Source organism: Pterocles gutturalis, unplaced genomic scaffold (assembly GCF_000699245.1).
Source record: "Pterocles gutturalis isolate BGI_N339 unplaced genomic scaffold, ASM69924v1 scaffold2667, whole genome shotgun sequence".
Classification (NCBI taxonomy): domain Eukaryota; kingdom Metazoa; phylum Chordata; class Aves; order Pterocliformes; family Pteroclidae; genus Pterocles; species Pterocles gutturalis.
Window position 1 is genome coordinate 40657 of NW_010115174.1, and position 15837 is coordinate 56493.

General features: G+C 38.8%; 1 protein-coding gene across 1 annotated transcript in view; it reads right to left on the minus strand.

Moving 5' to 3' along the window:
• The window catches only part of CDK19 (cyclin-dependent kinase 19), a gene marked incomplete at its 5' end in the record, with an annotated part of 75260 nt that overhangs the window by 2140 nt on the left and 57283 nt on the right, over positions 1-15837 (minus strand). Inside the window, 6 exons of the mRNA XM_010075077.1 lie at positions 2281-2547; positions 6552-6630; positions 8163-8260; positions 12138-12210; positions 13408-13477; positions 13737-13880. Coding sequence (XP_010073379.1) covers positions 2281-2547; positions 6552-6630; positions 8163-8260; positions 12138-12210; positions 13408-13477; positions 13737-13880 — 731 coding nt within the window. The remainder of the gene's footprint in view (positions 1-2280; positions 2548-6551; positions 6631-8162; positions 8261-12137; positions 12211-13407; positions 13478-13736; positions 13881-15837) is intronic.

Sequence of the window (15837 nt, forward strand, 5' to 3'; positions counted from 1 at the left end):
AGAGCAGGAACCTAAAATTCAGGCAGTGCAAAATACTTAGGTCCTTTGTTTCTGTACAAAGTTTTATACAGATTTACTTATTACTACATAAATTGGAAAACATACTAAATCCTAAAAATATTGCATTACTTTTTCTTTGTTCTGTCTTGTGTATGAGTGTGTTGCTTTCAAGGTGAAGCACAGTGAGGCTAGAGAGAGAGATAACAGCCCAATCTTGCAGACTTCTGTATCTCAATATAATATCAATATAAAAAAATAGTTGCGTGGAGTAACTTCACTTGTTTGTAAGGGCGAGTTTGGGAGATAACAGTACACTGGCTTTGGAAGAGATGTCTCCCAGCAGCACATATGCTGTTAATAACCAGATGACTGGCCTGAGTGTCTAAAACCTGGAATTTGTCCCAAAATTCTGAAAGTTTTTGCAACTTCTAACTGAAAAGAAAAAGAATTGGGATAAATGCTATGACTTTATAGGAACTCATTGTGGATGAAAAGCATCAGCTTACCACGCTAAGCAAAAAGCCCACAGTCACATAAGGAATGCTCAGTAAAATTCAACAAGGAACTCTTAGTGTCATTTATGGAAGCAACATAGTTGGCGAACTATAAAAAAATTTCAACAGAGACTTTAGGTCACAAGCTAAATGAAACTCAAAGCAAAGGGCATCTTCTTCCTACTTCTGAATAAGACATAACAGAGTAAAATTAATGCCATAGGACTACAAGAATACATTAACTTGCCCATGCTTATTTTTGTTCTACAGAAGAGAATTAGTTTTTGACAAAATCAGACTTGGACAAATTACAGGACATTCGCTTCTGCAACAGAAGACAGTCAGCTAGAATTTAAGGGCAGATAGCCAAATACAGGTGTAAAAATGGAAAATCAGACCATAAAATTTAGCAAGCGATGTAAAGAAAACATACAGAACATCATTTTTATGGCTGTGATGTCAAAGTTTAGAAGGAAAGAGACATGGGGGTAAAAAAAAAAAAAATCTAACTATCTGAAGAAAATGAGATTTAGACTGCTAGCCACTTGCAAGGTGGAAGTTTGCCAACAACTCAGAGAGCAGTATAAGGATTCTATAATGGATATCATCAAATGCAGCACACCAGTCCTCAAAATACAGACCAAAACAGGCCAGCCATAAGTACTGTGTAGCCAGGCAGCTGGAGTGATCTCTCCAGACCTCAAGCATGTCTGGAACTTTTCAAAAAAGAAATCTAGTTTTCTTTAGCCTTAAATTGCCCTCAATGCCTTCATGATCATTTGTAATTAAAAGAGTAAAACAGAAATGGGAGAAAAATGTCTGGCATGGAGAAATCAATTGTCTGTGGAGAAGCTCTAGAAGGCTAAGTGAAGGCAACTCCACAGCTGGGTTTTTTTTAAAAGCTGCTTATTTTAAGTTTAAAGTAGCCTGATCTATGTTTAATATCTACCTTTCTCTCATTACTGTCCTAGCAAGCATAAGCTTACAACTACTGAAGAGCCTCGTAAGTTTAACGCTTTCTATATTTAATGTAAATCACTTTTTCCGTGGAAAATATAGATCTAGTAAGCAAAGACAAGTATGTAAATCCAAAAATAATTCAGTGATACTGCTTTTACTTGTGAATGCGTACTGGAAAACATGAAATCTATTCAACTAGTCATATTAGAAACAATGTGTGTCTTTGTGCCCTGTTTCAGCATGAATCATACCGATGAACCAACAACACATCATTGCTGTGCTAACATGCATCTCTATAACATTAGAAGCAGACTTATCAAGATAAGAGAATAAACTACAGAATCGTTCCATCCATGTGATGATATGAGGAGAAATGAAATAAGAATCAAACAAGAGAGCTTGGTTCTAACACTGCTTCTGCTTCTCACACAGGATTTAATATTGCCAAGAACAGAGTATTCTGAACTTGATCTAAAGCAGCTTCTATATGCACAAAATAGTTCCACTGACTTCAGTAAGATTACTTTCAAACATAAAGTTAAGCATCTATTTAAGTGCATTCCTGGAGTGGATTACTCCTCAACACCTTACAGGGTGCATCAGATATGACTTGTATTGGTATTCTATTGAAAATTACTAATGACAGAAAAAAACCTTTTTACTGTAAACCTTTAAACCCACATTTTTAGCTAACATACCAGAGCATGCCTGCTCAGGTTACGTGAGAAATTCATTAAAACATGATCTGTTCGTTCTTGCAGTGGGGATGGGGGAAAATTAAATTTTGGCCCTACAGTCTCAGAAGCAGCAAAAATTCAAGAGGTACCTGATAATCTGAAGGCATGACAGGCCCGCCTGAGTTAGCGCCTGAAGGCCCTATGCGTGGTTTCTTGTTTGGAGGCACCTGGTTGAGGCTGGAGTCCTGGCTGTGCTGGAGCCCTGCGCCCGTGCCCCCTCCTCCAGCGCCGGTGCCCCCGGCCGTCCCGTTGGTCTGGGTGCTGTTCTGCTGCTGTGGCTGCGGCTGCTGTGGCGCTGCCTGTGGCTGCTGCTGAGGTGCTGTTTGCTGCTGATGTTGATTCTGTGGCTGCTGATTCTAGGAGAAGAAGTGACACAACACGGTTACTTGCTCTGAACTAGTTAGTGGGCTAAATGGAGTCGCCAACCCTGGTGCCACCGTGCACGCAGAGGAGGAGGCAGGCTCTCCTGCTCAATGGGAAAACACAGCAAAGGCTGCACGTCAGGAGAAACGCGTCCTCATCATGCTCTTGCACACTTTATGGGGGCATTCCATTTGCAGTTCTCTTATTTTTTGTTGTGGTTGTTCTGGTTTTTTTAAGAAAGCAAGCTAGACTAAAACTGGAAGGACAGTCTAGCGACTCCTACAGCTAGCCAAGCACTCAGACAGGAGGATGGAACGAACCATTTATAAAGAGATAATCGCCTAATGAACTGAATTAAAACCCCCAGAATCTCACCAGTGCTTGGTGGCAGATGTGGTGAACCACAGTAAACTATTCTAAGTGCTTCAACAGCCCTGTTCACTCAGAATCAAAAACACTTTTCAAACTTTCACAAGTGACACACTACAATAAGCCAAAGGAGGTTTGCAGCATTATCGACAGAAAGACAAGCAAATTGACACCAGAGAAACAATATAATTTCTTCCAGGATGCGAGGAAATTCTGTGTCAGAAACCCAGAAATGGGTTTCATTACTGTTTTGCTCTCCTGTGCTTTTAAGTACCTTGGTAGGAGTGGTCTGCTGGGAATACAGTCCAGCATGGTACGCTAGGCATATGGTCAAAAAATCGTATTGAAATAGCAGAAAAGTAAAAATTGACCAGAAACAAATAGTTGAAGACAAAAGAGGAGGAAACAGCAGAAGGAAGAATCTGGCAAGTGAAGGAGACGACTAGCAAAGGAAAAAAAGCCAGTCAATTAAGATGACACTGGGACCCAGCAGGAAGAGAGACAAACAGAAAAGTGCTGCAAAAGGGAGAAAAAAGTTAAGAAGGGGAATATAAGAACAAAAGACCTTGTACTCTTCTGGCTTCAGAGAGCTACAGACTAAAACGAATATTCGGGAACATAAGCGAAGGTTAAAAAAACCAGCAGAGCGCAACTCTACCCTCCATGGTTAGACAGGTACAAGGAAAGACCACCCATTTGTCTGCTTTTGAGCACCGAGGATGGCTCCTCCAAAAGGGCACTAAATCACTTAAGAGAATTGCAAAGAAAAGCAATTTCGCTCCAAATGTGAGATATGGTATTTGTTCATCATGGAAAGAAAACTACAATAGTTACGGCTTGAATTAAAATGCCTTACTACCCTCCGCCCAATATACAGTATGGAACATTTCAGGATAGTATTTTTTTTCCTAGAATATCTGTTTATATAATTATCAAAGACTTAGTATGGCAGCCTTTTATAAAAGCCTCATGTTATTAGTTTCTCATAAATCATTACAACCTGTTGCCGCTAGCAGAAAATTCTTGATGCCCCCAATCAGCAAAAAGCATTTAGTTACTTCAGATAAATGACATAAAAGATCTGTATCTATGCCATTCATCACAACGATCTCCCAAGACACGTTCAGATTAAATTCCCAATTATGTATTCATTTAAGATTATAAAGAAGCCTTGCATTTTCAAGGACTTGGAGGTGGTTTGCATTTCCATTTCATGTTTAGCAAAACCAATAATGTATCCTCATGCTTGTAGTCCTCAAATCCCATCTCAGTCAGATTCTTCTTCCTGGGAGAATTAAACTTTAACAATTTTAACAGTTACAAAGCTAGCTTGTAAAAAACCAAAATTGTTATGAAGCAATTTACGTTTTCATAATGGTTTGAGCTTCACTTATGCAAACAAGCACTAATAACTACAGTGGTAGTGTGCTGGAATTCTGAAATTTGTGTTTACATAGGGTGTTTGGAGGCAAGTTGCTACTGTGATAGCTGAAAAACTGCAGTTTTGTTACAGGTAAACAAATATTGCAGGATCTCTCACAATTAAAGACAACAGTTGTCATACATCCCAGGTTTCATGCTTTGAATATTAGCACAAAATTCACCTGACTAGTCTGAGATTGCTCTTCTGTGCAGCTTCTACTACTACTGCCTGGTTAGAGACTGAGATCTAGCCTGTCAGTATCTGGCTGGGGTCTAGCTGCACTACCTCACTGCACAAACCCAGCTTACACCAGCATAACCATCCTTCTTGGGTCAGTCTAATTCATGGTGGTTCCTAAATGAATAAACTTACAAAAAGTCTAAAGTTATCAACATATTATTACCATGTGTCATCTCTCAGGCATGAATTACCAAACTGAAATTCTGGTCCTACCTAGAAATGAACCTAGCAGAACTTGCCTAACAGAATTTGAATGCGAAAAGAATCTTTTCACTTGGTTTTACAAACAATCATTTTAGCTTTGCTGACTAACGATTAACCATTTTGAAGAACGGATGCTTATGTTAAACATTATTCAATTCAGATGCAAGTTCCAAATAACCAAACACAGAGAACTCCTCTAGGTTTCCAAAAGACTGTACAGATACTTACGGTTTTAAAGAAAACCCCAGAACTAACATTATTCAGGACAAATCCTTTTCCCTGCAAGAACTTTATGAAGAAATAAAATATGGCACAGATCCAACTTTCAGAATATCTTTTACCTTCACATTTTCTACACTGTGGGAACACATTCAATGGGTAATGCGTGACTTATATTACCTAACTGGTCCGAAAAAGTTTAATCTGGAGTGCACATAAATACGTGACTGCCCTCAACAATCCCAAAGACCATTTATACAATGGCTGTTTTGAAGATAAACACACTATTGTTCCCCCCTCCCCAACACTCCCAGGAAAAAGACAGATATTTACTTTTAAATACAGTGACTTAACAAAAGCCAGAGTAATTTTAATTCAAAAGGTTTGTTCTTGTTTTTGAAGCTGCAAGAGTTGAAGCAAAGCTAGTAGCTAAATTACAATCAAACCAGTATCATGATTTTCATTTTATTTTTGCTAAGGTATCTTGTTTTCACTTTTCAAAAAAACTATCATCTGGACACAAAAATCTAGGATGTTACCACTTGCTCCCAGTACAGAAGAAGCTGCAATATCTGTTCTGAAAACAAGATTTACTGTCTGAAATGTATTGTGATATGCATACTTTTAAACTCAGGTAGTTTCTCATGTTATGCAGAAAATCTGAAAACAGAAGATGCATGTAGTCAAATGGTTTCTCGAAAAGATCAACAGTCCCTCTCATGTTGTCCTCAAATAATTACAGTTTAAGGCTGTTTTCTTCACATTTTGCTGGCTATATATTACTGTTGGTGTCTCACTGTACACTTTTAAGTGAAAATAACACGCTGTTTCATATACTACAGCACCACTGTCCAGCCTTCACAGCATGACGGGATGATCACTGCAGTCACGTAGCACAGCTGAGCTACACGCACAAAGCAGGTCAGATTATGTTGCAAATGCACCAAAATTTACTATGCACACAAACAAGTTCTTGCTCATGTCTATGGGGCTATGGGAAAGAAAGTATTCAGAGCAGATTGGCGCTATCAGAACAGTTCATGCTCCTTATTACTCCTTTGTCTGAGGGCCCTTAAAATGTGATCAGGAAACTGTGCAGATGGATTCAATGTTCTGATGTAGTGCCAGAAGAAGGCTGCCACTATTTATTTGAGACCCTGAGAGCCATCTACTTTCAAATGGCTGGATGTATGCCAGTCATACAATGGAAATGCCATTCTTTCCATGTGATCACAATGTATTTTCATCATGCGATGCACAAGGAGGTAGCAAGGTCCTCTTGGAATGATGGCAGTTGAAAGCAGGCTACTGCTGATGAACAAGCCATGCAGCTCACTCCCCAAAGGTCAGGGCAAACCACAGCAGTGATACCACCTGAGACACCTTAAAATCCTCTGATACTTTTAATCTGTCTGGGAAGCACTTTTAGAGAGCCTTGTCTAGAAAAGACATTTTTGTTTAACTCTTCGCATTTCATTAGTTTGGTAGCACCACAACTCACTCTTCTTGCATACTTTAAAAAAAAAATAAAGTGTATTATACCTTATCCCCTTTCTCTTCAGGTTCATCTTCATTGAGGAATTCTCTTTTAGGATATGGAATCTGACAGCCAGCAAATACACTGAAACACAGTAAACATTCAACAAATGTGTACATATAGAACACATTTACTTAATGCTGTATTAAAACCAAGTGAATATAACAGAATTTACTTTTTGTATTTCATGAGTCCTGTTTCAGTAAGTGAGTGGCACTGTGAGCACCCAAGACAGCAGCAGATACCAGCAGCTAGGTGCTGATCATAATGTCAGATCTCTTTGGCATGAGACCATCATTTAGAAATCATGGCATGGTTGAGCATGCTTGAATGCCAGAACAACTACTTGTTGATCCAGATGGCAAAATGAGCAAACGCAGTGTCAGAGGTTCCACAGCACCTAGCTGAAACATGCCTAGCTCACTGAATGAAGGGCCTGATCCAAAGAGTATTAATGTCTTAAGAGACTGCCTTGGCTTACAGTGGGCTTAAATATATTTGGCAATCACAACTGCAGAGTTACTTTCAATTAGCTTCTCAGGTATTGTTTAGAGAAAGAAAGATAGCTTTTAAATTCAGCTGGCTAATGGGATTTGGGACATGCTTTAATGTTTATGGCAGAGACTTTATCATAATGTTATCCTGTAGCTATAGCTATAGCTCTACATAGGGTAGTATCAGATAAACACTAAATAGAAAATTACTGATAGATCTTGACCAGTATCAATTTCTTACATTTCTGTGCCAGCATTCAAAATACAATCAACATGACATGACTATTTTTAAAGTGTGTAAACAGTTCCTAACCTAGCTGCTATGTAGTGTTTGGCTTATTCAAACAGAAAAAGAAAGAAAGAAACCCCAACTAGTCTCAACAAGACTCCTTTTGCACTCCAGTGTCTGTTCCCTCCTTTTAGTGTTGCCTGCTAGCTGAGGAAGCAGTGAAAGCAAAGGTGGAAGTCTCCCTGCATTCAGCTCCTACAGATCATAATGCTATGAACCACCATGCTTCTGAAAACTGGGAAGAGAAACTGGAGGAGAAAAGTCTGACAGTAGGAATTGAATATATAATTTTTATTTTTTCATGGCAATACAATATAGAGATACAAAATCTGTACTCTAAAGCCTTCTGAATAAGGGACCTATGAAATTTTAGGCAGTCATTGATCTCTTCACTCTTCTCTCCTCATACTGTCACCCTGTGCAAGAGGACATGGGAAGGAGCTGTTAAGTAGGATAACTGTCCTACTTCTAGGGAGAGGCACAATGAAACCAGGCAATGGAGAACAGGGCTCTGTGAGGCTGTGTAAGGCAGAACAGAACAGGGCACATATTAACTCCCTAAATACTGTAATAATATTGTCACGCTGGCTTTCGTAGTATGTTCAGAATTACAACACTAGTCCAGTACTGGGTTATTGTCCACGACTGCTCAGTTCCAGCACCAGTAGATACAGATAGTTCAGTATTACACTAATAGTGTCTACTGAGCATGCCAGAGCTACTACTTCTTGTGGATATAGGTAGATATCTGTGTTTCAGCTGTTGTCTCATTTCAGAGACTAGCATTTAGCAGAAAGAAGACGCCTGAAGAGCACAGAAGGAGGAATACATACTCTGATGTAGGCAGAGGATCCTCTTGAAAGTAGGGGTCCTGCAAAGCCTGCTCTGAGGTAATTCTCTTTGTAGGGTCCATAGTAAGAAGCTTCTGAAGCTGCAAGCATAACATTAAAAATAGCAAAAAGCTTATCAAACTATAATTTTTTCAAACTATGACTTATATGTCTTAGATTGTGGATTGTTAAATTATTTGTGGCTTGTCCAAACAAGCCTAAGTTAGCATTGCTTGTTAAGTAAAGTTCCCAAGAGCTAGAATGCACATCCATCAAAGCACTACAGCTGTGAAACACTTCTCGCTAGGAAATACAGTTAAGTTTATCAGACAACGTTAATTGCTAAGGCTGAACCACTGTGCTAAAGTGACCCTAAATTCAGCTATTACAGGTTCATAAAGCATAATTTCTAAATAATTTTGTTGTGGTACATGTATAGTTTTTATACTGTTCTGTATTGATGACACATCAGGAAAAAAGTGTCAGAAGAGACTGAACATGACCAGGACTCTCCGTATCGCTTTAGGGTCAGAAACAATAAATATTAATTTCTCGCACTGGTGACATTCCAGAGTCGGAGCACTCTGCCACTCACAGCGCTCCAAGTCCCACTCCAATTGGTATTGAAATAAGAAAGAAAAGGAGCAGACCCTTCCTAGTAACCTTTCTTCCTTGCTAGGAGGAAAGCAATAATAAATTTATTAGCTAGAATGCTGTTGACTGCAGCAGGCTATAAAAGAGGATTACAATATATTAGTTAGTATAAAACAAGAATGCCAAGGATAACATACCATTTCTAGTTATTTATTTATCACATTCTGATAAACTCACAGTAGGAAATGTGGGTGCTCAAATTACGTCACACAGTATCCTGCTCTCACACAATACTCTCTTAATTCAAGTCAACAGTGAAAGGGCATCTTAGCTCAAACTCTATCTTCCAGGCCTCCAACAAAAATAAGGTGATTTTGGCATGGGTGTTTGGGGCTTTTTGTTCCAATAAATAAAAAATCTGATATACAATTCTACATTCTATAGCTATGGTACAGTAAAGAGCCTCAGTAAAAGCATTCATCCTCATCAAGAAAGATACTTTTCTGTATTTCTGTTGTAGGTAATACTACGTTGTAGATGAGGTCTTATCAAATTCTCTGTACTTTTGCCACTTCCTTCTCACCTCTCCTTATTCCCATACTTAATGTGCCATGGACCCCAACAAACTGACAACACAATGAAGAGTTGTCTCTCTACCTATCAGTTCACTTGAAACGAGCTCCTGAATTGATTCCTGGTGCTTGTCCAGAAATACACCTCAAGATGGTCCTGCATCACACACACCTGGAGAGTTTGCATGGCACACTTATTTACTGTTTTGTGTTGTCTGATAACCCTTAACCCTGTGTTTCCCACACATCTTAACAAATTTAACCCCTGATGTGCTGTTTGCTCTCTAAACAGTGACCTCACATGATACAATGAATAGAGATAACAGTTTTGGTATTCTTTATTTCAAATCACCACCTCTCCCTACATGTAAAACTTTTTTTAGTTTTAGTGGCTTGTGACATCATTATAGGTGATACAAATTTCTTCTCCCCAGTTCCTCCGCAGTGGCTGCAGGGACAATCACTCACGTTCTGTATAAGGCAACTCCTGCTCTTTGGTACCAGATGTGATCACTGACAGAAGAGTACAGGTCATCAGCCTCTGCCCCCTGGACTCTATTCTCAGAACTGGTTGACGCAGTACTACTCAAGAGAAAGCTCCTCCAGATTTCTGCCATATAGCACCCTCATCATAAGCTGTCTCCAAACATGACCTGTATTCTTTGTCATTCAAAGATAAGGCTGTTGTACCACAGCAGAAGATCCAAAGATATCTTGGACCTTTTAAAGATCTGCTTATTCCCTTAGTAATCCTTCTCCACCCTAGAGGATATAATCAGTTTGCCCACTCCAGGTGATACCACACATAACATCACTCAAAGTGAGATATCCTGCCTATCAGGGATGCTACTGTGAACCAACTTTCTTTGACAAAGTCTGGTTTTCTGTAGCTTCTGTTGCTCCTAGTCAAGTGAATAAAAAATGTCTGGACCCAATTTTTCAGGGTAGCAGCTGCTAACAGAATATAGAAAGCCTGTGAGACTGGACTTCATCAACAGTCTCATACTTCTCAGCAGCTCTCAAAATCGCTCACTGTCAGGCTCTACTGGCCTGACATGACAGCTATAAATACTGTGCTTGTAACTTTTCCAGGAAAGTAAGAACAGATGCCTCTTCCTGGATGGAAAACATTCTGCCCTTCATGTAGATATTAACATTCAATGTCAATCAGCAGAGTGGCACAATATCCTCAACAATATCTAGTGCAAAGGGGGCGATCATTTCCCTAGTCCTGCTGGCCACACTATTTCTGATATAAGCCAGGATGCTATTGGCCTTTTTGGATCACCTGGGCACACTGCTGCCTCATACTCAGTGGCCCTCCACCAACACCCCCAGGCGTTGTCCCAGGAATGTTGTCCATGTTCCTGGGCATTCTTATGCAGAGCACTGGGAGACCAACCTATTTGAGACCAACCTCCATCTCTGAGGTTGATTACTAAGGCACCCTTATTCATCCCTGATTATGAACAGTGAGAAAAAATTGACTAAGAGAACCTACGTTGCAAAGCGAACTGTCTTCCTCATGATGTTCAGAAAGAGCCCTTAGATTTTTTTAAATCTCAGTTTTCATTCTCACAACTATATAGAGGAATAAACATAACATGCCATAGGGTGGCAAAATATGTATATATATTTTGCCACTCTATGGGTAGTTTTGTGTTCTTTAGAGATCTGGTTAATATTTCCCCCTAGAAAAGTAGCCTATCCACCCAAGATGACTCTCAACTTAGTGTTCACAGCCTTGATGAATTAGCTATACAAGCTGACAGCAACCCATTTGCTTCTTTGCCTTTCTACCAGGCTCTCTGATGACTTCCACCTTTAATAGGAAAACAGCAGGAAATTCAGGTCCTAACAATGTCTCTTACAATTGTTGTCTTTTCAGTTAGACTCTTCCTCCAGATCATTCCCATGTAGGCCCAGTAAGTTGAGTTTAAGAAATTTAAATATTTTTTTCTTGAAATCTCACACTTCTTACATGAATGCTTCCCTTCGACCCACTTGGGACCAACCTATTCTGTTTCAACAGCTATTTGTGTCATTATCTAGCAGCTACTAACAAATCAAAGAGCAAGTCTTTGCCAGGACACAGAGGAAAGACTGCTATGCTGAATGTGTAACTAGCGATGAAAACAGACCACTAGAACTCAGGCTGCATTAACAGCCTCATTACAGAGACTCCTTGTTCACAGCACTAGCAAAGTCACTTTGAACTTGATTCATAAATTGACAGCCCTAAGTCATCACAGAAGCATCCAGAAACAATGCTGAATTAGAGATGCTGAATTGTAGACACCTACAACACATGACTCAATGAGGTAACCAGCAAATATGCATTTAGGGACTTCTTTTTTAATCACCCACAGAACAGAGGTGGATTATCATCAGCGTGAAGAAAAAAAAAGACAATTACTACAGGAAATAATTCAATTTCTCCTCTCCTTTCTTCACAGAACTGTTTAGCTCTTGGGAGCTCTTTAGCTCTCTGAAATAGCAGAATCAAGGGATATATAATACTCACTATACAATCTGCACAGAAGACTTAAGGGTAAGGTTGGGTATATGAGTGCCTTGCAGATCTTAACTATGTAAGACTGATCTTCAGATCTTCAATAGCAGCAGCTCAAGCACACCTTCAGCATCAATGTATATGAAGAAAACACATCTCAAAAATGGCCAGTTAGTGATAAATAGCTTTCTTTAACACCGGTGTTCATTAGAATGAGATAGAAGAAAAGACACAGGTATTACCACTAGAAATGTATTTCATTCCTATCATCACAAGGGATGATTTTCAAGTTGTACCTACCAAAAGAAAAACTTTGCTGTCAGGCTTGACTTTGTGTTTCTCCATGTATTTTATGAGGCTACTATTGGCATATCTGAAAAATACAGTTAAACAAAGACATTTCTGAAATAATACAGCATTAAGAATATAGAACTGTACCAAGTGATCACAAAAGCACTTACGAGCGCTTAAAAAGTAAACTGTGAAAAGAACTGCTACCAGAAAACTTGTCAGATATTTATCTAGCAGTTGACACTTTAAGCATACTTTTCACTAATAGCAGTAGTATCAGCTGTGTACAGATTACTTAAGTGGAACACACAATTTTTATAGTGTATGATGGATAAGCTGCTGACACAGGTATATGACAGAGAAACTCATCTTGAAGTTTATACTCTGGTTTTCGAAAGCAGCCCTGCCACAGAAAGTGTACAGCAGCTCGTAACAGCACAACAGCTAAGCTATTGTTTCCAGTTGCAATTTGGCAGAGTAGTTAGTTTACCATTCTTTCTCCCAGCCCTAACCTGCAGCAAACCATACAGTCCTTATAGTTCCCAAGCTCAAAAATGCCCAAAATATGTATGACCTGTACCTTGCCTTTAAACTACAAATCCAGGTTATCTACAGGCGTTTTCAAAATACAGATGTTTCATGCACAGATAAGCTTCATATCTTGTCTCAAGCAAGCATAATAAATCCACGGCACAGCTGGAAACAGAATCCAAAACTCCTGAATCCACATCCTCTGCTTTGCAACAGAGTCCGTGTTGCTCCTTAGAACCTCTGATCTATCACCACCACTTGACTAATTTAGCCAAAGCACCAGGAAACACCAGAAGTGGGAAATTCTCAGATCCCAGATAGGCTTTGCATGGTAACCTGTCGAACTCATTACCTTCCATAGAAATATCTGTCCACCAATTTACTGTCTCCACATATCTGCTGGCCAAAAGGAAGGGCGGTGGTTTGCTGTTCTTTCTCACACAAAATGAATGAAGTTATCTTGAAGAGCTAATAATCGTGGTTTAAGCAAGCTCATCTGTCTGTGCCTACCATAGATTAAATGCCACTTATAATGACCCCTTCTAGAGAAATGAGGCTGCTCAGTTGATGCTTTTAACAAGCACCTGAGGGAGAGAACACTGTTCAAGCAAAACAGCTAAATCTAAACAGGACCGCTGTCACAGCATCAGAACCCAAACACTCCAAAATCCCCTCACCAAAAAAGTCAGAGGACAATAGAAGCCAATTTCTGCCAATCTGTAACTGTTGTTGCATTATCGTCACTTACGTTGTTCTCCTAAAATCTTTCTGAAGAGTTGGATATTCTGGCATCTTCCGTATGTCTTCCCAATCTTTATCTTTGGTGAGGGGAAAGAAAGGAGAAGCATTTACAATTCTGAAAGTGTAGGTTATATAATACATGAGAAGTAACTAACTACAGTAGTTGTTTGACTTTGTTTGTTGGCCAATGCTATTGTTCCATAATTATCAGAATTTCCAAATCCATCAAAGTGACAGCTTCTTCATACCTATACAAACAACTAGACATTTCCTTTAGGAAAAAAAAAAAATCAACTCAGTAGCATTATGTCTGACGCTTTAATGAAAATAAATTACCTGCAGGGAATCCCATTACACTGAAAATGCGATCTAGCTGGTCGTGATGAAAAGGATTACTTGTTTTGATGTCCTCCTGACGACAGTGAAATATAGGTTCTGAAGTCAATAGTTCAGCAAATATGCAGCCAATTGCCCAAATATCTAAGAAAGAAGGAGGATAATTCATGCTAATTTACTGCACATCATCACTCTGGTTTTTGTTTCTGCACAATTTCTCAATAACCTGTATAACCACAGTTAGATAAAATGCCTCAGAGTATAATTACATACAATAATTTAAAAGTAACACTTAATACACAAAAAGGGTAAAATCTGGACATACAGTTTTTTTCAATCAAAATTAGAGTCTCCAAATTCTGTTTCAAGTTGTACACTGGCAGTCCAGCACTTAAGGTATTCACAGTTATGGCAGAAACTTACATAATATTGGCTGATAACATAGCTTAAAGGGCATTCAACTGACCATCAAAACCACACCATAAATCCTCTATAAAGATACTTTGAAATAAAATTTCTATCACATATTTCAGGACAATTCCAAACTGATAACTGATAACCAAATAAATACTAAGAAGGAAAAGACTAATGACTCATATGTTTAGACAAATAGTGCAAGCTAGTTAAAATGGAGAAATAAGATGCTAATTTTAATCACGAGTAGAAGAGTGATTAACAAACTTTTTAAAAAAAATCCTACTTGACAACTGACTCCCACTGGAACAATATCAGAACTGTCTCATCTACATCTCATGCACAAACAGAAAACAGCATGATATACTGATGTTTTAATGAAAGAAAATAACTTCTATTTCATTACATTTCTCATTAATATGCTTTTCAAAATTAAATCTATTGTGGACAAGAACGTTAGTTTCATTTATAGGAAAATAAATTTCTAGATTACATATATTCATTCTACTTAGTACTATCACCACCCATCTTAGTGTTCTGTATGACCCAAATCCCTTATTATGCATCTTAAAATGAAAGTGTGAATTTGTCAGTGAAAAGAAGGTTACTAGCAGAAAAGACGTGGATTTGCTACACTGACAAATACATGTCTAGGATATAACTCTAGAAAAAGATGTTTAGATCAGATGAATAATGAACATAGATTGCTGAATACAAGAGTGCAAACTAGACGACCCTGGGAAACTTTTTGGATTTTACCAAATTTAATAGCATGAATATAGAAAACTATTCACCCCTATTCCATACATCTAAGAGGGAAAAAATTACCTAACTGGACTTTGGTTAATTAGATTCAGACTAAAGACAACACCAAGTGAAGTCTCTTGTTTGTTACCTGCATGCAACTAATCTGAGACTCAAAACCCCACGTGCTGTCAGTGGTGGTGTCTGGCCCATGGTGAGACACATGGTCTCCTGAAGAATAAAAAAAAAACACTGCTCTCTTTCTGTAGGGAATGAAAAACCCCACTGCTCTCTTTCTGTAGGGAATGAAAAAAGAACCATCACACCCTCTTTGCCAAAACAGGTCGGTTCCATTTCCATCATAGAATCATTAAGGTTGGAAAAGACCTCAAGGATCATCAAGTCCAACCCAACACCATGGGTATGGAGCTTGGCGTGTCCCAATTTAGAAGCCCTTCTCCCTACTTCCTTTACAGGAAAGTCTGATAACATTTCATTCAGACTTTACAGTTTCGACAGTATAACCTGCTCTGTGTATTACATCACCTTCTCATGGTTTATCTTCCTTTGATTTTCTTATTAGCCTTATCTGCATGAAAACAAGATCTTTAGCTCTTGAGGGTATGGAGCTTGGTGTGTCCCAATTTAGAAGCCCTTCTCCCTACTTCCTTTACAGGAAAGTCTGATAACATTTCATTCAGACTTTACAGTTTCGACAGTATAACCTGCTCTGTGTATTACATCACCTTCTCATGGTTTATCTTCCTTTGATTTTCTTATTAGCCTTATCTGCATGAAAACAAGATCTTTAGCTCTTGAGATTTTATCTGCACAAGCAGCTAATGCAGCATATTAATCACAACTCCTGCCTGGGTAGAAGGCATCAATTATCTACTCCAGAATGGAAACTACTTATTATTTGAAGAAGAGCATCTTCACTGAA